Below are 26,459 nucleotides of genomic sequence, written 5' to 3'. Positions count from 1 at the left end.
CTCCAGTAGCAATTTTTGACTTAAAGTCCATTTTGTCTAATATCAAAATGCCACTCCATCTCTCTTTTGGTTGCTATTTGCATTATATATCTTTTTTATTCCTTTTACTTTCAATCTCTATCTTTTATCTCTATCTTCTAATCTACTTTTATAATATCTAACTTTTGATTGGAATGTTTCATCCAGTCACACTTTCAAATTCAACATTAGTTATTGTTGACATAGAAGATATACATCTGCAAAAAAAAAAAAAAGATATACATCTGCCATTTTACTTACTTCTATATGTCACATACCCTTTTATGTTCTATTTCTCCTTTACTGCTATTGTTACATTGCGTACATTTTAGACTGTATTACTTTAATTTCGTTAATGATTTTCAGTATTTGAGTGATTTGCTTAGTGGCAACTCTAGTACTTATCATACACATCTTATCAGAAATAGCTTCATATTTATACTAACTTAATTTCAAAGAGCTATAGAATTTCTATAGCAATGAGCTATAGAAACATAAGAAAGGGGATAGCTCTATCCCCTTTCTTCCCTTTTTGTGGTATTGTGAAATATATATTATAAACATTACAAACCCCAAAATACATTGTTACAGCTATTACTTTACATAATTTTAGGTCTTTCAAAGAAGCTAAGAGAAGAAAGGACAGCAATTATATTTTTATAAGTTTTATTAATATAAACTATTATCACTTATGGCTTTATTCATTTGTTCCTGTGGATTCCAATTACCAACTGGAGTCATTAGCCTAATGCAGCTTTGCTCCCATTCACCTCCTCTGTGCTGTTATGAAAAATATATTTTTATATGTTACAGGCTCAATAATATATAGTTTTAAGCGACTGCTTTTTACATCAGTCAACAAAAGAGAAAAGAAAAATAACTGTCTTTTATAATTACCTCTACTACTGCTTGATTTTGGGGGGGGGTGGATTCAAATTATTATCTAGATCACCTCCTTTCAGCCTGAAGAACTTCCTTTAGTATGTCTTGTGAGTATGCCAGCAAAAAATTCTCCCAGCTTCTGCTTATTGGCAAATGTCTTTATTTCACCTTATTTTTGAAAGATAGCTTTGCTGGCTAGGGTGCCTGGGTGCCTCAGTCAGTTGAGCATCCAACTCTTGACCTCAGCTCAGGTCATGATTTCACAGTTCGTGAGATTGAGCCCCGTGTCCAGTTCTGTGCTAACAGTATGCAGCTTTCTTGGGATTCTCTCTCGCCCTCTCTCTCTGCCCCTCCCTTGTTCATACATGTGCACTCTCTCTCAAAAACAATAAACAAACAACAACAAAAAGATAGCTTTGCTATGTATAGGATTCTTGATTGATAGGGTTTTTTTTTCCCCCTTTGAGCGTTTTGAATGTTTGTCCCATGACTTTTTGATCTCCACTGTTTCTGTTGAGAGGTCAGCCATCAATCTCATTGGGGTTCCTTATAAGTGACAAGTTGTTTTTCTCTTGCTGCTTTCAAGATTGTCTCACTGTCTTGGTCTTTCAGCATTTTTTTTTTTTTTTTTTTTTTGAGACAGAGAGAGAGAGAAAGTGAGGGAGGGTGAGAGGATTAGTAGAGTAGAGGGAGGGGGGGGGGGAGAGGGGGAGAGAGAGAGAGAGAGAGAGAGAGAGAGAGAGAGAGAATCTAAGTACGCTCCGGGCTGAGCATGGAGGTGGGCTCAATCTCACAACCATGAGATCATGACCCAAGCTGAAATCAAGAATCAGACGCTTAACCAACTGAGCCACCCAGGTGTTCCAGTCTTTCAGCATTTTTAATATGATTCATCAATTTGTGGATTTCTTGCAAGGTTATCTGGAACTCATTGAACTTCCTGGAGGAGCATGTTTTTGAGTAAATGTGGAAACTTTTTAACCACTATTTCTTCAAATACCGTTTCTGCTCCTTTATTTCTCTCCTCTCCTCTGGTTCTCCCATCATGCATATGTTGGTATGCTTAAGTGCCCCACATTTTCCTGAGATTCATTTTCCTTCATTCTTTTTTCTCTGTTCTTTAGATTACATAATCTCTATTGATTTATCTTCAAGTCTACTAATTCTTTCTTCTGCCAGTTCAAATCTACTGTTGAACCCCACTTGTAAAGTTTTTACTTCAGGAGTATTGTTCATTTCCAGAAATTCCTCCTGGTTCTGTTTCTTTAAAATTTTTATCTCTTTATTGATATTATCTACTTGATACATTGTTATACCTTCCTTACTTCTTTAATCATAATTTCCTTTAGTTCTTTGTACACAGTTATAATGCCTACTTCAAAGTCTTTGTTAAATCTGATATCTGATCACTCTCACAGGCAGTTTCTATTGCCTGTTTCTCCCCGCAGTATATGGATTATACTTTCCTCTTCCTCTGCAGGTCTTGTAAATTTTTGTTGGAAATTGGACATTTTAGAAAACATTGTAACAACTCTGGATACTGATCTACCTCCTCTCTCCTGGGGCTTGTTACTGGTATTGACCTGTTTTCTTATGTTTTCTGATTGGATTTTAGTGAAATGTGCATCCCCATTTCTCCCATAATTTGTATTAATCAGCCCAAGAAATGTTGTGTTCATTCTTGAATGCCACATTTGAAGAATATTAACAAACTAAAGCACATGCAGAGGAAGCTTCCAGGATGGGGAGGTTTTACAAAGTCACAGGCCAAAAGGCTAAGGGAAACTGATTATATATGAAGTTCATCTTACGAATAGGATAGAAAGGAGACAGAGTTGCTGATTTCAAAGTTCTTAAGTGCTATTTCAGTATAGCTGAAGAGCAGGGAGAAGTCCGAGAACTTAGACAAACAGGTTGATATTACAGGGAACAGATTTTAGCTCAAAATATAATGAAGAATTTTTTAAACAAGCAATTCAACAATGGCGCATGCTACCTTATACAATAACGAGGTTTCCATTTTCAAGCACAAATTTTCAATCTGTCACAACCGTTGAGGATGGTATTGCTTGTTTGGGAGGGGAGGTTTGAGTAGATGATCCCATTTTCTTTGACAGTCAAGAAACCTGGCCTTGAATGTACTCATCTTGACATAATGCAAAGCATTTTACATGTATATAAACATATTACAATTATTCATCTCTAAAAAATTATATAATAAAGTATTTTAAAAACAATTAAGAAAAATTCTTAAATATTTCTCTAAGCAAAGAGTTCCTCTGAGATCGCTATTTTAAAGTATTTTCCTGATTAGTCACATATCTGGTGGATTACTGGGAAAAAGAATTACTTTAAATTTCTATATACTATCATATACTTGCTCTAAAATATTAGGATAAAGTAATTCATTTTCAAGAGTTATTCAGTTTTTACTAAAGTTTGCTTTTTTAATGAAATAATTGAGATCCATAACTCACCAGAAGAAATCTTACCAGCACCTTTATAGTCAACAGAAAATGCAGATGTGACTCCATTGGCCGACCCCAGTTCACACATGGAAATTTGATAAGGGGGCCTCAGCTTGATTTCCATCTGCATGTCAGACAGATTTATCTTTGTTGAAAGAGACCTGGGATTATTATATCGCTGCTTGGTCCTCTGAATGAAGTTATCTATGTAAAATAAAAAATAAATTTCCTTGCAGTCATTTGTTTATTAAATAAAGTGTGTGAGAGAGTGTGATGTTTATGGAGTAAATTCTGCAGATAAACAGTTTAGTTTGTTATCCAAAACTATTCGGTTTGTCATGGAATAATCTAATATTATTTGTGTTTAATGGTTAATATATCATGGGGTCATCTGTTTTTCACTCTAGAAATTATACTCTAGAAATTAATAATTATAAATAGAATAAGGATTTAAAATAATGTCCGTGAGACCATTTCCACTATTATATCTACTTTAAGGAATTATTTTAAATTTTTACAAAAAACAAAAAACAAAAACAGCTTTTATTTTAAATCAGTCTTAATTTCTATAGGGATCTGTAGCTCATAAAATATTAAGTTTATCAATATTTACCAACTGTAATTACATAAGAACATACACTGTAAATTGCATGTTCTTACAAACCTGTTTTCTTATTTACTGCTTACACCATTACAATGTATATTTTGAAGAATAAATTTAATTAAAAGACATTTTCTAAATATATTCCAATTTCACTTTCATATTTACAAGCTGGTTTTACTTCTTTTCCTCCTACACCAGGAGTCAAGTAAACTAATGCCCATAGGCCAAATCAAATCTGCTGTTTATGTAAATAAAGTTTTACTGGAATATAACTATACTCATTCATTTAAGCATTGCCTATGGCTGCTTTCAAGCTACAATGGCAGGGCTGAGTAGTTGTGACAGAGAACATATGGTCTTTAAAGCTTAAAATATGTACTATCTAGTACTTTCCAGCAAATGTTTGCCAAACTCCAGTCTACATTAAGCAGGCTATAAAAGATTATCACAGAAACACAGAACTCTGAATCTCTGGCTTATAAATTTCTCATTGAGAAACTGTCCTCTGGGGTTAATTCTATGTGTCAATAATCACAATCCCCTTCACAACTGAAACACACTTTTTTCTACTAGGCACCTAAATGAAGAAGCTGCCATAATTTACAGGGAACATCTGTCAAATTATTCTGTCAAAAACAAGGTAGCAGAATTTTCTGAGTTTTTCCCCTGGACCCCAGCATTATATGAAAAATAGCTTATGATTGGATGGAGACAGGATAATGAAAAGGAAAAAAAATCAGGCCCTTACCAAATTCAATGAAACAGTATGGTCTGACAGCAGTATTGGTCTTCATCATGTTATAAGTAGTAATGAACTCCTTCTGAAGCTCATCCAGGAAAGAGAAGGCCAGAACATTTGGGTAATTTTCAGTGCACAACATCATGTAGCTCACTCCCAGAGAGCTAATAAAACTACAGTGTAAAAAACATTGGTTTTAAAATCTCAAATGAAATCAAAGTAATTCGTTGCTTCAAAAGACTGGTTTATACACCATAAACTGCTGCTACAGTGGCAATGAAGATATTAACATTTATTATATATTCTAGCAAAAAAAAAACCCAAAATATAATACTACTTTCAGTTACAGTTAAAAACAGTAGACAAAAAAAATGAAATGTAAGTACAGATGGACACACACTATAATTCTAACACTTCAGTTATGTAACATTGGGGGTAGAAAGCAGGGGAAAGAATATACAAATATGTAAGGGTTACAGACAGCTCAAGGTTTAACTATTCAACCTAGTGGAACTTAATACTGTTCAAATCAAGAACTCTAGAGATTCTGATGAAAGTTATGGGCACTCTTCCCAGATGTGCAAACAACACAAAACTTGGCACACAATTTCTGGGTGGTCACTGAGCTTCCGAAGTCATCCACTGACTCCACAATCAAATGCTCTACTTCACATAATAATGAATTATGAACCATGGGTGAAATAAGAGTAATTTATGAGTTTATAACAACAACAAATAAAATAAATAGGGTAGAAAGGAGAACTCTTGCTTACAGCAGAATGCTGAGCACCAACACAGTAGACCAAGCAAGGACAATCAATGAACGCTGAATCTAGAGGGAGACTTTGGTGAGGAGTAGGAAATTTTGCAAGGCTTTAAAATGTCTTCCCATTGATTGCTTATTTGCTGCAAGGGGAAAATATTTATTATACAGCAGAAACTAGACAACATCTTGACTGAGTATTCCAACATTACTAATGACAGGCAGATGGACTTCCTGTGCCTTCAGGTGTGATATCCTCAGAAAGACATATCAGCTATGTAGTATTAAATATGTATATGTAGTTTATGTATATGTAATATACATATGTAGTATGTTGTATTCTAGCCAATATATATACGTAGTATGTCGTATTCTAGCCAAGAACGCATAATCTGAATCTAATCATGAAAGAACATCAGAATTCTATTTAAAAAGGAGGGATAAAGTCTTTAAAAATCTCATATTGTACAAAAGAAATAAAGGCTATATAAATGTTTCTGATCAAAAGCTACAAAGACACAACTACATGCAATACCTAATCCTAATCTAGATTCTGTGCCAGGGCAGGAGTGGGTGGGTCGGGGGGAGAGTGCTATAAAGGACACGCTGGGTCAAAGGACAAAAATGGAAAACAGGCAGTGAAGTGTGGTCTCAATATTACTAGAGCTGATAACTGTACCATAGTTAAGTAGCAGAATATCCCTAATCTTAGAAAACACACTTAGGAGAAGCTAGGAATAAAGGGACATGGTATTTTAAGCCTATTTCAAATGATTTAGACAAAAATAAGATAAATAGGTAGGCAAATAAAAACAAAGTAAATGGGGTAAAATGTTAACAAAAGATAAATCTGCAAACAGGTATTATTTGTATTATTCTTTGTTATACAACTTTTCTGTTAGTTTGAAATTGTTTCTAAGAAAGTTAAAAAAATTTTTAAACTTTAAGCACTGAAATTTCAAATTAGCCATGTTCTACTGAAAACAAAAATTTCTAAACTGTATCACCACCTACAATAAAGCAGAAAATGGGACACGAATTAACCTTTCTTAGTGAGTCACTTAAACATTCTTTAAGAGTACTGTCCAATGTAACTCATCTAGATCAGGGGCAGCAAACAGAGCATAAAGGCTGTACCTCCCTCCCACACCTGTGAAAGACAATCTATCACAGTAATCTTACTGCCAAACCCTGATCCATATGGGAGTCCTCCTACCCTCTTTTTTCTCTAATAATGTAGAAGCAGAATTTATTTTAAATTAATATTTATAGAATAAAAATATTTAAGTGACTCAAATTTTTAAAAACTGAGAAATGAAATACAGTACCTAGAGTGTCTTATCTCCACCTGAAGATACCCAGTTCTCTATCCCTCAAGCAATTCATGTTATTTTTTTTAAGATTATTTTTTTAAGTAATCTCCACACCCAACCAACATGGAACATAAACATGCATTCCAAAGATCAAGAGAGCCACATGTTCCACCAACCACGCCAGCCAAGTGGCGCCCCAAATCATATTATTATTAAATTCTTAAGTATCCTTCAGTGAGAGTTCCAGCATATATAGTTTCCTCCCTCCATTCCCCTCCTTCCTCCTCTCTTTTCTTATTTTATTTTTATTTTTTTTAATTTCTGAGAGAGAGAGAGAGAGAGAGAGAGAGAGAAGAGACTGTATGAATAGGGGAGGGTAAGAGAGAGAGGGAGATACAGAATCTGAAACAGGATCCAGGCTCCAAGATAGCTGTCAGCACAGAGCCTGATGTGGGGCTCAAACCCACGAACCATGAGATCATGACCTGAGCTGAGGTTGGACGCTCAACTGACTGAGCCACCCAGGCACCCCCTTCCTCCTCTCTCTTAAAAGACCATCCCATGCAGCCAAATGATGTGGGGTTGGCACCTATTAATCATCTGTGCTTAATGGCATGGGATATACAACTAGAAAAATTATGCTCATCTTAGGCTTCTGGAATAACCTGGAATTCCTTTCTGAAGTTCTCTTAATAGTGTCATTTGATGTAATGTTTTTTAAACTGCAACTTGTGACTGTTAAAAGGTCATAAAATTAGTGTAGTTAAACTACACATTTTCTTCAAAATTGAAATAGGAAATAACAGAAAATATTGGAATGCACATTGCTTCATGAAATTTTTTAGTTTCCTATTTGTATATAGGTAACGTTCAAAAACTAAAATGTATCTCTTCTTATGGATCAAAGCTGTTTAGCCATGCACATTGCATTTTTCTATAAAATAACTAAATCAGAAGACAAAGTATGTTTTTCCCAAGCAATTTTCTCTTCCCAAAATACCTTCCCTATCATTATAAAAATTCTTTGACATATTATTAGCATTCAAATATATGCCCCAGTAACCTGAATTGGGATAAAACACAACAATGATTGGCTTCCACACACTCAGAACACCCAAGTACCTAACTAGGAATTGTTTCATTATCCTCCAAAAATAGGACTTCATTTTTTTTGTTATGGTAAAATTTTACTATATTTCCATATTAATAATAAAGTGAACCACAGACACATACATGACAGTTTATCCCAAACGGTTTCTCTTGCTTGCACTAACTAGAGAATTATTTGTGAAATAAAAGCAACCCTCTATTTTTAAGATCATATGTCAGCATTTTCAGAGAGTCTTTCTTCCCAACCCTTTATTTTACTATAATTATAGGATATTCTCTGAAAAGGCTACAAAGTGCTCTATAATATTATGACTTTTCACAGTCAATTTACTTTTACGTTATTGTCTTTCTTTGAAATGCAAAGCCAGTTTTCCAACAATACATACAAGTCTTCTGTTATCAAAAGACTTCTGGCTTTTTCAACTATCATGGGGAAAAACTCAAAGACTCCTACACTTTCACAGAGAACTCCTCATATCAAATAGTCTAAAGTGACTACAGGCATCCCAGCTTGTGCAAGCTTTAGTATGTCCATCAGGTTCATTTAGCTCACATTTTAAGAACATCTGGCTGTTGCCTTTCTGGCATGAGGAGAAAGAGTAGTAGTAGTAACAGTAACAGCAGCAGATACAGTTTACTGACCATTTAGTCTGAAACAGGTCCTTTGCTAAGTGCTTTACATACATGTTTTATTTAATGTCACTCTCACAGTAAAGGGACATTACTATCTCCACTTTACAGATGATGAAACAGAGGCTCAATGTTTAGTAGCTTACCCAGGGCCACAACAACCATTAAGAAGCACAGCAGGGACGAACTTAGTTCTAACTCCAAAGCCTACATTCTTTACCAATGCAACACCAACTTCCCTATGTTACAGATAAACCAATTATGTGCCAATTCACCAACTTTTTTCCCATGTTTTCAAGCTACATATCAGCCTCTATTTTTCCCCCCAATTAAGAGTAATGAATCTTGAGGATTTGGGAACTTGTATTACAAGGATATTCATGAGGTCCTGCAACTTCTCTACTTCTGTGCAAGTCTACTCCTCCCTCTCTGCATTCCAACCACACTAGTATTATTTCAGATCCAAGGGCTACCAACCTACTCCCAGTCCTCCAACTACCAATCTGAGAAACTTCATGAATGCTGTCTTCCCTGCCTGCAATGCTCCCAACCCAACTCTGTCTCTATCATGGCTCCAATTCTGACATGGTTAATCCTGTTCATCCTTCTTGAACTTAAAGACCCTCCCAGAGCACACAATCTAAACTGATCCCACCTCTATGGTTGTAACATAGCAGCTGTTATTTTTCTTCATGTAACTAACCCAGTTTGTAAAGAGATATTCATATGTTTATTTGTTGTAACATCTCTTTCACTAATATCTGTGCTCTGTAAAAGCAGAGAGAATTTCTGTAGGGTTCACCAATGTATTCTTAGCAACTAGAATACTTGGTGTCTGGGATACAGTAAGTGCTCAATAAATTAGTGAATACATGAGTGCAAAGATGACATCATTCATTCATTCATTTATACACTAATTTGTTGAACATATTATATGTGCACACATAACTGTACAGTCCAGCAGTATCTACACAAAGTATCTACATAAAGCAGAAGCTCAATAAATACTTGGCTAAATTTTACAGAACAGAGTACAACTTCACCTCCTCCTCCAGTGTTCCAAGGAGGCTTTAGGATTCAGGCCAGTGAATTTTCAACATCCCCTTACTTTAAAGACAGAGATGTTCTCAGATAAGATGCAGAATTACTCACCTACAGACGGCTATACATATCTACTAGATAAATCTACTCTCCTTTTTTTTAATGTTTATTTATTATTTTTGAGAGAGAGAGAGAGAGAGAGAGAGCCAGTGGGGGAAGGGCAGAGAGAGAGGGAGCCACAGAATCTGAAGCAGGCTCCAGGCTCAGAACTGTCAGCACAAAGCCTGACACGGGGCTTGAACTCAGAAACCGTGAGATCATGGCCTGAGCCAAAGTCGGACGCTCAACTGACTGAGCCACCCAGGCACCTCAGGTCTACTCTCCTTTTATCATGAACATTACTAATACATACATACACACACACACCAAAAATTTTCCTTTCTCCACCCTGAACGCAATTTTTAAATCACCATTGTTTTCCTGCTACTTTGCTCTAATTTCTTTTTTACTTCCCTTCTACTTTGGCTTTGGTACCAATGGGGTTTGGTCTTTAGAGCTACTGTCTTTCTTCTGGCCAAGAATTTATCCATCCTCATTACATCCTTGGTTCCTCCCCCTAGCACACACACTAGGAACTTCTTTAGGGCCTTCCAGGATCAAGTGTGTCTTAAACAGGTAAGGCTGACAGAAAAGTTCAAATTCCAGATAAGGGGTATTTACCCCTTTCAGTCACTTCATTAAAAAGCTAATTTTATCATGTATCCAAGCAGTCCATACCTCAAGTGATTTCTAAAATCCAAAAAATAAGTAGTTTCAAACATTAAGCACTTTCTAGTATCTGGTCTTATTTATGAACTGTCAAAGAAATTTTACACATCACCAATAAACACTGGCATTTTAGGACAACTGTGGCCTGCTGTACCAAACTAAACAATTAGGGAAAGCAATGGTCTTCCCAACAGTAAATAACAAAGCACCTTGCATGCATATGTCTAGCATTCTACTCTATGGGCTCTGATTTCAAAGACCAAACCTCTGCCTGCCAGGCACTTGCAATACAGTGCTGCGAGCGCACTTGAAACAACATACAAAACAAGAAAATAAAACTGCATTTTGTAGCATGCTAAATGACAATGTACATAGCAAACTGTTAATAAATTGAGACAGTAATAATTAACATTTACATTACATATAATGGTATGTTCTACCATTGTACCATCACACATAAAAAATCTGTCAATGCTTTGTAGCCTCATTTTCCCTGTGAATAGCTTTCATGGCTGAAGAAAAGTTGTCCAGAAGGACATGCCATCTCTAATCTGTTAAAATTGCTAAGTGTAAAAAGATTATTTTTTAAAAACGTTATATATATATTTTTTCAAGTAATCTCTAAACCCAACATGGGGGTTGAATTCATAGCCCCAAGATCATGAGTCGCATGCTCTACCGACTGAGCCAGCCATGTATCCCAAGAAAATTATCTTTGAAACAGAACCTTCCACACTGAATTCCATTCCCTAAAATAAAGCATTTAAACATAAGAATAAGTTCGACACTATGAAAATGAGTATACCTTATGGATTTTATTATCACCAAATATGCCCAATAGGAAATAAGGTGAAAGCAAGACTTGCCATCACTGGGACAGTAGAGAGACAAGAACCAGAAAGAGAACTCAGTAACACTTAGTGTTCCGCATGTGCAGCCTTCCACCAGGAATGTCTTTTTTCACTTACACCTCTCTTATGCGGCCAACTTTCAATTACCCTCCACTGGTGAAAAGCTAAATTATGAATACCTTATCCAATGAATAAAAGACCCATCCATCAGAGGCGCCTAGGTGGTTCAGTTGGTTGAGTGTCCGACTTCGGCTCAGGTCATGATCTCATCATGGCTTGTGGGACTGAGCCCCACATTGGGCTCTGTGCTGACAGCTCAGAGCTTGGAGCCTGCCTCAGATTCTGTGTCTCCCTCTCTCTCTCTCTATACCTCCCCTGCTCATGCTCTGTCTCTGTCTCTCAAAAATAAACAAACATTAAAAAAAAAACTTTTCAAGACCCATTTAGTCACTAATTTTAATCTCATTATGTAAGAAAATATTTATTAATATGCAGCATCCCAGATGATAGCAACTTATAACAGTAAGCAAAATGAGAATCAGAGAATTTTAAGTGGGCAAAGGTAATTACACCATCCAAACCTTGGATAAAACAGAGAGGAAGAAAAAGCTGCCTATGAAGTCCCTCATTTTCTTTTCTGCAGAATTTATCTCTTGATTCACACTTTCCCACTAACTCTAACACTTTCACACCACAGAGAATGAAATCTTGGCTTTTTAAGATAATCACAGGTAGGGGCACCTGGGTGGCTCAGTCGGTTAAGCATCTGACTTCGACTCAGGTCATGATCTCACAGTTCGTGGGTTCGAGCCCCACGTCAGGCTCTGGGCTGACAGCCAGCTCAGAGCCTGGAGTCTGCTTCAGATTCTGTGTCTCCCTCTCTCTCTGACCCTCCCCTGCTCATGCTGTCTCTCTCTCTCAGAAATAAATAAAAAAAACATTAAAAATTAAAAAAAAAAAAAGATAATCACAGGTAATCCCTCATTTACCTCTCAGTGATATCCCAAAACTTTATTGAACCTAGAACTCATTTTTCCACAAAAACTATATTGGAAGAGAATGTGGTTCCAAAACCAGGTAAGAGCCTGAAAAGCTGTAGATTTCCAATGTACACTGTATATAATATACAAAAGAAAAGTAATATGATGCTAGTAACAAGACAAAACAGAAAAGCATGATACACAGGTTATCTTCTTCCCCCAAGTGTTCTGGTAGCAACTAGTGGGTTGCATGTCCCTGCCGTACCCCTCCCCACCAAACACCTACTCTCCACCAAGACAATGCTGTCTCATCAATTTTTTTTTTTTTTAACATTTATTTTATTTGAGAAAGAGAGAGAGCACAAGCAGGAAAAAGGAAGAGAGAGAGAGAATCCCAAGCAGGCTCCGCACCATCAGCACATAGCCCAACACGGGGCTTGATCTTAGGAACCACAAGATCACGACCTGAGCCAAAATCAAGAGCCAGACACTTAACTGACTGAGCCACCCAGGGACCCCATGTCTCATCAATTTTAGACTTCACACATACTCTATTCCTCATTATTTCTCAACCAAAAAGTGGGGCGGGGGGGGGGGTTAAGTTTCACTTACTTCTCTTCCCTAGTTAATTTTTCTCTGCATAAAAAGTAAAAAGAATTAGGAGAATTACACATGCACCTTGTAAAGAGAGAGGTTAAAGGTAAAGGGAGGCAACTCTCTTACCAGAGTATAATATAATGTGAATGCTGAAGCTAAAGGACTATGGTCCAGATATACCATTTATTAGCTTTCTGACTGTGAATAAATTTCTTTGGTCCCTAAGTCTAAGTTTCCTCACCTGTAAAAATGGGGCGGTAGTACTACAATGACTATCTCTCCAACAACCCTTTTCTTCTTCCCTTTGGGGAATTCTCTCTAGCACTACTAGCTATTCCACAGGACTTTGGTAAAGTTGCTCATCCAAAGGGTGGACATGTGATCCAGGATCCAACCAAGAGCATCTCAGCCCTCTGACCACAATGCTATTCCAGAAATGGGCCACGACACAGCAAGGCTAATAAAGTCTTTTCCTTGAACATGGAGGGAGAGGGCTGGCTCAGCTGAAATGAAGTATGCCTACAGCTGCCAGTAAAGTGTTTTCCAATACATGGAGAATACCTAGCTGCAAAAGGAGAGAGAAGGAAGGATTAAGAGAAATATTCCTGATAATAACATGAGTCCCTGGCTCCAGCTAACTCAGAAGCCAACCTATCCTTCACAAAATGTTTTTTTTTTGCTTAAGCTAGTGTGACTTTGTGTGTCTGCCCTAGACAATGTGAAAGAGTTGCTACAAAACTGAATGATAACGTAAGAAAAGTGCCTGGCAACCGCAGGTACGTAATAACTGGGTCACTGTTGAAGTTGTTATTCCTGTAATCAGAAAATAATACCAAAGAGTGAAAGAAAAGCACTGCCAGAAACTAAAAACAAAAGACAGGTAAGCCTAAAATAGCATTCTCAGCTGGAGATAGTAGTTTGTGGACAAATATAGAGAAAATAAAGATTGAGATAAAGAGAGAGCCTATAAGACTCACAGACATCATCAGACTTCAAAAGAATTCAGTGACAGAACTAAGAATTTTATTTCTTACACTAAAATTCACAGTAGAGTACAACTGACCTCCAAAAGCGGTTTGCATTTCCCTAAGATGAGTATCTCAATGTTTAAAGAGATCTCAAAATGTACAACTATGATTTTCAAACCCCCAAAACCAATCTTAAAATTTTAAGATCCCGTATGACACAACTTAATCTCATATGGTTCATCATTATTCCTTTAGTTATTAGTTTCCTAAGTTCTGACATAAGTTTATATATTAAACATTTATGACAATTTAAGAAAAGTTTCCTTCAGCTTATGAAACAGATAAATTCCTTAAAGTTTTACACAGAGAGAACTGTGCTATCAGACCCTTGAACAATGCTGGGGTTAGGGACGGCAACCTCCTGCACAGCATGACTTTTGACTCCCCAAAAACTTGACTACTAATAGGCTACCACTGACTGAAAGCCTTACCAATAACACAACTGACATGTATTTTGTATGTTATATGTATTATATGCTGTATTCATACAATAAGTCAGGGAAAAGAAAATGTTGTTTAAAATGTCTTAAGAGAGGGGCTCAGTCGGTTAAGCATCTAACTTCAGTTTGGGTAGTGATCTCATGGTGGTGGGTTCGAGCCCCACATTGGGCTCTGTGCTGACAGAGCACAGAGTCTGAAGCCTGCTTCAGATTCTGTGGCTCCCTCTCTCTCTGTTCCTCCCTAGCTCACCTGTGCTCGTTCTCTCAAAAATAACATTAAAAATTGTTTTTAATCATAAGAGAAAATACATTTACAGTTCTATACTGTACTTATTCAAAGGAATTAGCTTATAAATGGACCTGTGCAGCTCAAACCCATGTTGTCCAAAGATTCAACTGGACTACAAGAAGAAATCACAAAACTGGATTATGCGCCCCCTCAACCACCCACCAATCAACAAGCCAAAGTGAAGTATTTTAACAAAATGAAGACTTAATTCCGCAGCACTTTGAACACTGCCATACTCCCAAAACCACCATCCCTCATTTAGCACCTAGTATCTCATGTGCAAGGTACTGTGCCAACAGAAGCTCCACAGAATGGACTCCATTGGCTGAACTCAAGTATTCAGCCACTACAATGTGGTAAAGTTCATCATTTTCCCAATACAGGGTGGGGGGAGGGGAGGATTTTCTTAACTTTAAAATGCTACTCTCCTAATTTTGTTCTCAAATGCTATGATCTTCCACTACCTACTGAACTAGGATCCAGTGCAAGGTACCATCTGATTTAGCATGTAATTACATACCTTAGCTACTATATTTTTGTTCTCAGCAGTATTCTGCAAAGAGCACCTCAATTTCTACACCAATTTGAAAACCACAATGCTAAGAGATAAGGGATCATTTATAACCCAGAGCAGATCAAGTATCTCAGTGAGTTATCTATCTAACTATAGAGAAAGGATATAGAAATTTTAAAATAAATTTAAAATATAAAAAATATAAATGATAAGGAAGTCAAGCAAGTTCTACAGGCAATCGATGAAGGGACTGATCATGAGAGAAATGAAACAGCAGCAGCAAGGAAGGGGATTCAAGAAAAAGTAGGCTATAAGCTGGGCTTTAAGAAGGCAGACATGCAGCCTAGTGCCAGTTTCAGGCCATGCTATGGTGTTGTTAACTGCAAATCTGTGAGTTTCATCTGGCAAGCTTAGGGGTAGTTAGAAAAAGAGGTGTCACAAGAGAATTTTAAATAACTCAGGTAATATATAAACTCCCAATTTATAGGGATTTTATAATTCAGTCTAAATGTATTATCATATATCATGAAAACCTCAATAAACTAGAAAACAATGAACAAGTCCTCTAATCAAGGATAGAAAGTACATAAAATCCAGGTTCTTGTCAAGAGCTAGAACTAAGCTTGTCTATTGTTCAATCTTTTTTAAAAACTTGGTTACAAGAATAATGTGCATAGAGGCTTTTCTATGTGTGGTTCTGAAGGCCATGTAATCTATTTATTCCTTCAGACATTTCAAAATTGTATTCTTAGATCAGGCCAGATTAGACCGCTGCTGACTCATCTCACTCATAAACTCTCTGATGAAATTGCTTTTGGCATTACGTCATTTGCTTACACTGAAGAATATTATAAGAAAAATCATAAGCTCACTGTTATGGCTGCTGGAAGAATGCTATCCAAATGCTGTCCCTCTTTACATACATCGGGTCTCAGTAACATGAAGAGCAATGTTCTTAGCCCATGGACACTGTAGCCTGTAAATGATTCATTATCCACCTTTGTTTTGGCCTTGAGGAAGCTAAGAGCAATATCTGCAGTCCTCTTCCAACAAATGAATGGACTATGCAGTTTGGATCTCCAGAAGTTACTTCAGTTTATTATTCTCCTATCTTTATCTCTACCTTTATGTGATTCTCTTTCCTGTGCTCTTGATTATATTTTTTTGTAAACTGCCTCACCTCCTTTGTGGAATAAGATGGGGTACAGAGAAATAATACAAACTCTAGAAATCAAAATAATTAGAATTGGAGGGGTGTTAAAATTTTACTGCACGATACTATACTTTGAAGAGAATAAACAGAGAAAGAAAAAACCACTTGCAAAGAAAAGTTGTTCTATCAAGTCCAGGATATCTGCCAGAAATACTATGCGTTCAGACAATCTTCTACAATGTTGATATGTGTCTACTGTACTATACAATATCAACTAGAACCCAGAAAAATGACCAAGGGCACTAAAAAAAGCCTATTAAATAGAATTTTAAAATGTTTCCAGTTTCTCTCCATAAAACAGAAGTAGGTTAGACATCATTTTAGATATATTTTAACCATCACCACCACCATGTTCTCCGGTTAAACCCTTTGAAAGCCCAATTTAAGATAACAGTTCATTAACTTACGATTATCCAGATGATCTAAGTAATTATGGACATTCTCTAAGGTTCTAATCTGGGCCTCTCAGAAACTCAGTGGGCATGTCCAGCCTCACAGTTTCAACTTCTATGTGAATGATTCCAAAATCTCTACCTAATCTCAACTGGACTGCCTAGTCACAACCTCATATAAAATACCCAAGATAGTGCCTACCTATCTTCCTCTTCTTCCTTACCTCCCATAAAACAATCCTTTCCAAAGACCTTGCTGTGTCCAGTTCCAAGGTTTAGGTCATCTTTGGCATTCCATCTCTTCATCTCTGGTATTCCATCTTACCAGGCTTAACCATTTCTTCTTTTGAAGGGTTTCTGTGGTTGGCATTTTTCTTTTTCATTTGCACTTACATCTTATTAGTTCAGGCCTCAATTATAAGTTAATCTCTCTCTTCTCAGACTTTCCATTTCACCTTATATTTCACTGCCTCATCATTGGTTTTTTTTGTTGTTTTGTTTTGTTTTTAATCAAGTCACTTCCCTCAAATCTGCAGTAACAGCTTCTTTTAACCTATTACATCAAAGTGACATCCATCAGTCTGAACTTTCAGGGAAATCCAGGATCTGGCCCCACACTAATTATCTGACATTTCCCATAACTATCCCTAAATCACCATTCACGACACCAGGTCAAATGGGTGAATGTACTCCCAGTGCTAAGTCATTCTTTACTTATTTTGCCTCTCCTGTCTATACCTGGAACGTCCTCTTCTCTGCCTTAACCAAATCTTATGAATTCTTCAGGATGTGGCTCAAGTCTCATCTCAAAGATGAAGCCCTCTTCTAATTACATCCCTTGTGGACCTTGTCCTTATCTGATTCCCTTCTATAGACAAAATCAGTGTCAAAGTGCTGAAGAGTTCATTGTCCTCTGTTTCATGTGCATGCTCTCTAAGGGAGTCTTATCTATTCCCATGGATTTAATTATAAACTATAAGCTGGTCTCCAAATCTGTATCTCCATACTTGTCCTTCTTCAACAAACTTCAGACTTACACATCCAGCTGCCTACCTGACAGTGCCTCCTGAATATCTAATGGGCATCTCAGACTTAACATGTCCAAATAGAACTCTTGATTTTTACCAACAAAACATATACTCTCCAATCTTACTCATTTCAGCCCCATTAGCCAAGTAATTATGGACATTCTCCAAGCCAAAAAATCTAAAGGCAACTCTTGATTATTCTCTTTTCCTCACATCCCACTACAATCCATTAGGAAGATCTGTTGGTGCTACTCCCCAAACACAGCCCCAATCCAACCAGTTCTCATCATTATCACTGCCATTCTAGTTATAAGCCATCACCTCTAAATGAACTTCTTTAAGAGTTTCCTAAATGATCTCTCTGCTTCCACTCTTTCTCCTTTAGAGCCCATTCTCCATACAGCAGCCAGGATGATCTACTCAAAGCCATAATCACATCATAGAACTCTCCAGCTTAAAACTTTCCAGTGGTTTCCTGGGGCACCTGGATGGCTTAGTCGGTTAAGCGTCTGACTTTCACTTAGGTCATGATCTCACGGTTCGTGGGTTCGAGCCCCGCGTCGGGCTCTGTGCTGACTGCCAGCTCAGAGCCTGGAGCCTTTTTCAGATTCTGTTTCTCCCTCTCTCTCTGACCCTCCCCTGCTCACGCTGTCTCTCTCTCTCTCTCTCCTAGAAATAAATAAAAAAATATTTAAAAAAAAAAAAACAAAAAAACTTTCCAGTGGTTTCCTATTCCATTAGACTCAATCCAAACTCTTTATCACAGCCTAGAATGCTCTATGTAACCTGTCCCATTCCTACCTTTCTGACCTCAGCTTCTGTCACCACTCTATTAATTGTCTATATTGCTTCAGCATCTCTGGTTTTCTTTCCATCCCTTGATCAATATCAAAGGTCTTTGGCCCTAGCTGTTACTCTGCCTTGCTCTTCATCTACAGCATCCTTCACGTGACCATCTTTTTTCATCTTTTAGGTCTCTGCTCAAATATCGCCTTTTCAGAGAGGCCCTGGACTACCATAAAGTAACTCTACTCCATCGCCCAGTGTTACCTTGTTTATATACAATAAATAGAGATGAGTGTTATACTCTCTCACTAGAATGTAAACCTAAGGTCTTTGAGGGCAAGTTTCATGTATATTTTTTATATTTCCCATTACAGTTTGCCTAGCATGTAAGAACACCAATAAATAACCCAGTGACCAACTTCTACAATAAGCTGTAATCTGCAAAACTATAAAAATTTCTAAAGCCAGATTTAGACACAGAGAAACTGAAAAAGGGGCAATACCCTGATAACTATCGTTTAGTATAAGTTCATGTGATTCTGGACTTGAATACACTTTTCTAACCAATCATTGATTTTTACTACAACCACTTAAATTTCGTTCAAACGGCAACCACTCAGTAAATTATTCTAATGGAGGAAACTGAAGGCTTACTTAATGTTATAATGTCCAGTTTTCAGTGTACATCTATCAGGAAGCTGAGCCAGTTTCTTTGAGAGCATTTTAAAATACTTCCTGCACTCCTGCACGCCTGTGCCTTGTTCATAATCAGTAGAAGCAGAAAGTGGCAGCCCATCTCTGACACGAATGACTGATGCGGATAAAATCATAGACATTTCAACCAGCAGAGAAGACCTGAAACAAAATGAACAATTTGGGTTAAAGAAATTAAAGCCAAACCTGATAAATGGTGCAAAAATGTTTACCTCACTAATAATCAAAAAATTAAAACGATGACATACTACACTTTCCTTAATAAATTAGCTTTCAAAAACAATACTTCTTTCTGGCATTCTCATAAGTATCTGCAGAATACTGAAATGAACACCATTCTCAAACCAATTTGGTGATGTTCAACAGAGTTTAAAAATATTTATGCCCCTTGACCACAATATATAATCCTATCCTAATGGAAGTAATCAGATTCAGACAAAATTTTAAACAGAAAGACATTCTTTCACAGAAACTGCCCAAAAAAAAATCTAAACATCCAACAATAGGAGAATGGTTAAATATAGCACATCCCCTATGAATACTGAATATAAAGCACAACAGTTATGTTTGTGAAAAACACTTTAATAATGTGGTAAAATGCTTGTATTAGAAAAAAGCAGGATAAAAACTGCAAATGTGCTTTCCATAAAGACAAAAAGAAGGGAAGGATAAATGGATAAATAGATATCAGAAGGAAATATGTCAAAATTATAATAATACTTATCTCCAGAAAACAGGATTATGGGTGATTGTTATTTTATAATTTCCTAAATTTTTGTAATATTCCACAATGGCCATATGTTACTTTCATAATCAGAAAAAAATTATTCATAATAAATCTTAAAGCTAAAGGGATATTGGTTTTAATACTGTTCTCAATCTCTTTATACCAGAAAATAAATCATAATGGCCTCTTTTAATATATTCTGATCATGCTTCATAAAAACTGATAAAAGGACTTCACAGTCTGGGTCTGAAAAAAAATCAGGTAAACAGAAACTTAGGTTTAAAATATGTAATACTGCTCAAATTTTAGCTTGTATAAAAACTACTGGAAGTTTGGTGAGAAATGCAGATTTCTGAACCTCCTCCCACCCCCAAATTCTGATCTATTGACTGTGGAGTGGGGCCTGATAATCTTCCATTTTTAACAGATTCACAGATAAATGCCATGCTTAGTTTCTACAGATCACACGTTGAAAAACACTAAATTAAAACATGTTAACAGTCTGAAATTAAGTGATAACTCTTTCCTGCCAGGCTTTCAGAACATAACACCACTAAATACTGCTTTGTTAGCAATAGGGGCAATGGTGAAAATAGAAACATTTGCTAACAATTTCATAAACTTTTTTCGAGATAGCGTATCTCAGACACTAAATTAATCCTTACCTGTCCTGTTCAGATAGGTCAATACTATCTCATTCCCAAAATGAAAAACTGAGTTAGTTTTAAAATGGCATAGAAAACCAACTGGTAGCGAATTTGGAAATTAGTACTACAGTTCCTAGTTTTCATTGCTACATAAAGTCAAAATCTGATTGTCCATTCATGATGGTAACTAACTAGAAATTTTTACACCCAAATAACAAAGTTAATGCATTAAATTTATTCCCCCTTTTCCTCTTTTCATGAGGAAATGAGAAGACTCGATAAGTATTAATATGTCCTTACTCTTTAATATTTTTCTCCTCCATTCGTTTAAAAGGAAAAAAACCCACAGGAATTAAATAAGCCTTTACCATAAAGGGATCTTCTAACAAAAGTTCCAACATGACATTACTCAAATTATTTTTTTTCCTATTCAATCAGTTTCTTTCCTTTTCTAAAAGCAGTAGCAAGAGAAAGCTGGGTTCCTTCAAAGGATGATATCTAAATGAAAAAACCCCTTTTAAAAACTTACAATGTTTTACGTAATTATTAAACCATAATTGTGCTATTTAGCCTAAGTATAAGAAAGTAGGAAAATGTCTTACTTCATACCTTTAGGCATGTTATTATTTAAATATAAAATGTTTTCTTCCCAAAGTTTACTGTAACACAATGACTACTCTGGGAATTAACATGAGAGCAGGGTTGTGACTTATAGTTTCCCCAATACCCATAATCTTAGTATTTAAAAGCAGACTGTATTATTTTACGCCTGATCTTTCTAGGATCTCAACAGAAATAATAGGAATAATCATTATCAGTGGCAATTTCCATGTAATCTTCAGCTACACTTTTATGAATTAAAAACAGAAAAATACGATTCATATTTCCTAAAACATATACTAAGAAACAAATACCAACTTGTAAATTCCACTCACTCAACAAACATTTACTGAGTGCATACCATATGCCAGGGGCTATCCCCGGGACTATTCCTAACTTCAAGAGTCATCAAAGAGAATTCAAGAAATTCACATGAAAAGAGCAAACACAACACAAGCTGTGCTGCCCACCACTTATCTAATTAGAAAAGTATCATTAGACAAACCTGCATTTCAGATACTTGTAATACACATGGGCTTGTAACCAAAAGCACAACACAGCACTGTTAGTCCCTGTCAAAATTCTTAAAAGGGTGTCAGAAAACTGCTTTTTTTTTTTATTTTTTTTTTATTTTTTTAATTTTTTTTTACAAATACTTTATTGTCAAATTAGTTTCTACATAACACTCAGTGCTCATCCCCAAAGTGCCCTCCTCCATGCCCATCCCCCCCTCCCCCCCACATCCATCAGTCCTCAGTTTTTGTCAGCATTCAAGAGTCTCTCATGGTTGGCCTCTCTCCCTTTCCCCCACCATTTCCGCCCTTCTTCTCCCGCTTGTTCCTCCGTCAAGTTCCTCCTAATCCTCCTATACGTGCAAACATATGATATTTGTCCTTCTCTGGCTGACTTATTTCGCTCAGCATAACACCCTCAAGGTCCATCCATGTTGCTACACATGGCCAGATTTCATTGTTTCTCATTGCCATGTAGTATTCCATGGTATAGATAAACCACATCTTCTTGATCCATTCATCTGTTGATGGACACTTAGGCTCTTTCCATGTTTTAGCTATTGTGGAGAGTGCTGCTATGAACATTGGGGTCCATGTGCTCCTATGCCTCAGCATTTCTGTATCCCTTGGGTAAATTCCTAGCAGTGCTATTGCTGGGTCATAGGGGAGTTCTATTGTTAGTTTCCTGAGGAACCTCCACACTGTTTTCCAGAGGGGCTGTACCAGTTTACATTCCCACCAACAGTGTAGGAGGGTGCCCGTTTCTCCACATCCTCGCCAGCATCTAGAGTTCTCTGATTTGCTCATTTTAGCCACTCTGACTGGCGTGAGGTGGTATCTCAGTGTGGTTTTGATTTGTATTTCCCTGATGAGGGGGGATGCTGAGCATCGTTTCATGTGTCTGTTGGCCATCTGGATGTCCTCTTTGGAGAAGTGTCTGTTCATGTCTTCTGCCCATTTCTTCACTGGGTTGTTTGCTACAAAACTGCTTTTATCTACCAGTTGATAAGAGTCTTTTGAAGAGAAAAAGTTAAATCACTTCCTCCCAGAGTCATCTGACCTGACATCCAAACCAGTGAACAAAAGAAACTAGCATGAGTGTCCAATGAACAATGTCAGGCTTTACTAATTTGTAGATGGACTTCAATCACTTTAGGATAAGCAATCTCTCCTCTATCAAATAATACATCCCTTCTTTTCTCTTGGATTTTTAATGCAGTTCCTTGAAGAAAGCACTCCAATCTTATCTGGATTATGCTAGTAGAAAAAGGTATCCCCCCACATGAAGATGAAGCTCAGGTTAGAGAACCCTTAGAGTCCAGACACAGTGGTGGTTGGGAAACCAAGGAATTGTTGGTAGGAACTGAGGAAATCAAGAGGTTAACATTTGCATGGGAAGATTCAGGGCAACAGTAGTTTTATCAGGGCCATAGATATATTTTTAGGCCATGACCCATTTTCCCTCACCTTTAACCCTGAAAAAAACCTATATCTTTAGATAGCAGAAGACTCATAGGGATTAGGATACTGACCTGTATATCCTTTCCTCAACAGCAACTGCTAAAGGAAAAAGCCCAAATTAGAATCTAGTTAGGTCTGGGAAAACATTTACCTAGAGGCTGATCTCTTCTTCAGAACTTTGTAGGGTAATGACTGTGGGCCACCAGGAAGGCAATTTCTCAAAAAGTAACTAACAAAATCCAATATAGAAGTATATTTTATATCTACTCTCAGCAAGATGCTTTCATAGAAAGATAAAAACATTTCAGACTGGGTTAACCACTCATATTTTAAGTTCATTATTTTCCAAACTTAATCATCCAATTATCGTTTTCCGAAGTCTTATATCTACGTCTCACCTGTACTATTATTTACCTAAAGCAGGTTTTTCAATGGACCTTTTGCCCCATCCTTAGCAATAACATCTGTGAAATAAGTTTTGAGGTGTTACATTTTTCTAATTTATAGGTTTTTTTTGTTTCATCCAAATGTGTGTGTGTATGTTTGGAAAATTACTTCTTTAATGTTCATCTGCTTATACTCAAATTATCTTGCATGGGAAACCCTCTCTTGGAACATATTTTATTGAAAATGCTAGCGGAGATCTGTGGAAATGGGGACAGGGGTTTTGGGGGGAGAAAGCTATACTAATTATGATGCACAGGGTGGGGGCAAAATTGAGTGAAAAGGGAAGGACTCCATAGCCATAAGTTAACTGAAAGATGCTTGAGAGACAGAGCTTGAAGAGGAAAAGGAGAAAGTATCAAAGACAATTAGATTTTATTTTGTGGCTTTGCCTATGCCCTCCACCTTACCAGAAGCCTTCAATACTATCATAGATGCTTGTACTACAAAGTATGTATAAGACCTCAGGCTCCAGAGTAAATGATACCCACATCTAGAAAGAGGGCCCTCAACACATGCACAAGCTGTCAGTCCCCAACAGTGAGGTAGATATAATCTCTATTTTACAGATGAGGAAACTGAAGGTCCCTTTCTCAATGTCACACTGCAAATATATAGAACTGGTGCCTAAACTTAAGTATCTTGTATCTCCATACCACTATGCTACATCAGTCTCCTGAAACTAGCAAGGAGCAAGAACCCAATGATACTGAAGCTTTCTAGCTACTCTGAAATAATAAAAGACCACCTTACATTTTCTGTAAGAGGCAGTATAACAGTTAACAGGATGGACTTTGGAACATGTGCCTGGGTTCAAAAACTGGCTTCACCATGTGCTAACTGTAAGCTTGGGCAAGCTTTGCCTGTCTGTATTCAATTTCCTCACCTGTAAATTGTGGTCACTAATAGCATGTATCTCCTAGGATTGTTTTAAAGATGCTGATAGTATCTACCTTATAAAGCTACATAAAGAACCTGAAACATCACCTTGAAGACTAAAAGTGCAATACTGATTTATTAACTTAATTGACTGCCTTCTATTTACCAGGCACTTTATATACTACCTGATTTAAGCCTTCCAAAAACCTATCAGATAGGTACTATCAGTTCCATTTTTCTTTTGAGGATATTCAAGCTCAAAAAGTTAGAGAACGTATTCAATCCCTGAATTTGCAAGTGACAGATTTAGATCCAGGCCTAATTCTAACCACCCTATGAGATACTACCACACAACGTTTCCAAGCTTCTTACTCAGGTATTTGGAAAGTCACAGACACCCCTTACAAAAGGCCTAGGCATCTTTTATTTAAAAAAAAAAAAAAAATGTTTTTAACGTTTTATTTCTGAGAGAGAGAGAGAGAGAGAGAGAAACAGTGTGAGCAGGGGAGGGTCAGAGAGAGAGGGAGACACAGAATCTGAAATAGGCTCCAGGCTCTGAGCTAGCTGTCAGCACAGAGCGCAATGCGGGGCCTGAACCCATGAACTGTGAGATCATGACCTGAGCCGAAGTCGGCCGCTTAACCGACTGAGCCACCCAGAAGCCCCCAAGGCTTCTTTTAAACATCAATATAAAACATGGATTTAAAAAAAAAATCAATTCATACACACACACAACACAAACACACACAGGCGCTAAATTTATATCATGGTTCTCAACATAGAAAATGCCCAGATGCCGCTTTAATTTAGGGCATGGTCGTGCATGTCAGAGTCAAATACTGAAATACAACCTTCAATAATGGAAAACGCTGGTACTCTTTCAAATACTAATTCCTTATAATCTCAGCACATGAGCAAATTCAGAGTTTAGCAAAGTGGTTGTTCCACCTGTTAGGATTACAACATCTCGCATCTGGTGGCTGACACGTTAGCCCTGGACTTTGCCTTTGCTGTATAGGCATAGGAGGAACTGGTTCTCAAGCTCTCCAACTGCCCCAAGAGGTTGATTCAGGAAACTGAGAAGAGTCCAAAGCTGTTTTGGCTGGCAGGCAGATTCAAGCCAGCTGGGGCTCAGTCTCCTATTTTGGAGCCCTCTTCCACCTATAGAGCCAATTGCTCAGGTCTCCTTTAAGACACATTAACAGGGCCTTAAGAAGCTTCTGTTGGCCAACGCGGTCGGATCGCTGGGCTCAATGCTCATTAAAACCCCACTAAACGCAAAGTAAACCACTGGTTCAAATCCCACCCTGCGTTTGAAAGAAAAGGAAATGCCACATCAAGCTCTCTGGTCCACTTATGTAGCCTACGCGTGTTTCTAACCACTGGGCTCCAGGGAGTGTCCCCCACTGCTGGAAGCCCACAGCGACGGTCCCTCCCCCGGGGTCCCCTGCCTGAACTGTCCCATACCCAAGACACGTCAACTGCCGCTCGCGCGGCCCCACAGCCCCTGTTAAGCCAAAGGGGAAGAAGTCCCGGCAATCCCACCCCTCCAATGCTCCGCGGCTCCAACCACCCGGCTCCCGCCCCCAAGCACGCGCTGGGTCCCTGCCCGGGAGGTCTGTAGTCGCGAGGGCTAGGGACACGGCCATGGCAGCAGGCAGGGAGAGCGAGGGGACCCTCACTCAAGCGACCCTAAGAGGGTTGAAGAACGAGAACTGGGAGGGGCCGGGTCGTACCTGTCGAGCCGAGGCCCACCGCTCCGAGTGACGCGGCCCGCAGTGCATTGTGGGGCCAGGGAGTGGCCTCTCCTCGGGGCAGCCCGGCGTCTAACGTGGCTGGCGCTTGGCGGGATCAAGCCCCGCCCCCCCTCGGCTTCCCCAGGCCAATCAGGGTCGGTGGGAAGGACACATTGGCCCGCCCCCTCCCGAGGGCCGAGCTTGTCCGGACCTCTTCCAGGAAAATTTGGCAGCTTTACAAGCACCTTCGCCAAGAGGTTGCGAAGTCCTCTGATGAGAGCTAAT

The 26,459-nt window shown here is 37.9% G+C and overlaps 1 protein-coding gene across 1 annotated transcript in view; it reads right to left on the bottom strand.

The window, feature by feature from the left end:
• Nucleotides 1–26,236, bottom strand: part of SEC22A (SEC22 homolog A, vesicle trafficking protein) — an 87,285-nt gene extending 61,049 nt beyond the window's left edge. Inside the window, exons 1-4 of the mRNA XM_039240666.1 lie at nt 26,175–26,236; nt 19,109–19,309; nt 4,721–4,884; nt 3,378–3,572 (exon numbers count right to left, since the gene is read on the bottom strand). Of these exons, the coding sequence (XP_039096597.1) occupies nt 3,378–3,572; nt 4,721–4,884; nt 19,109–19,290 (541 nt within the window). The 5' untranslated portion in view covers nt 19,291–19,309; nt 26,175–26,236. The remainder of the gene's footprint in view (nt 1–3,377; nt 3,573–4,720; nt 4,885–19,108; nt 19,310–26,174) is intronic.
• Nucleotides 26,237–26,459: the final 223 nt, after the last annotated feature.

The sequence above is a fragment of the Hyaena hyaena genome, unplaced genomic scaffold, assembly GCF_003009895.1.
Source record: "Hyaena hyaena isolate Hyena2069 unplaced genomic scaffold, ASM300989v1 scaffold_180, whole genome shotgun sequence".
NCBI classification, from domain to species: Eukaryota; Metazoa; Chordata; class Mammalia; order Carnivora; family Hyaenidae; genus Hyaena; species Hyaena hyaena.
Note: the sequence above shows the minus strand (reverse complement) of the source record. Positions and strands in the feature narration are given on the sequence as shown.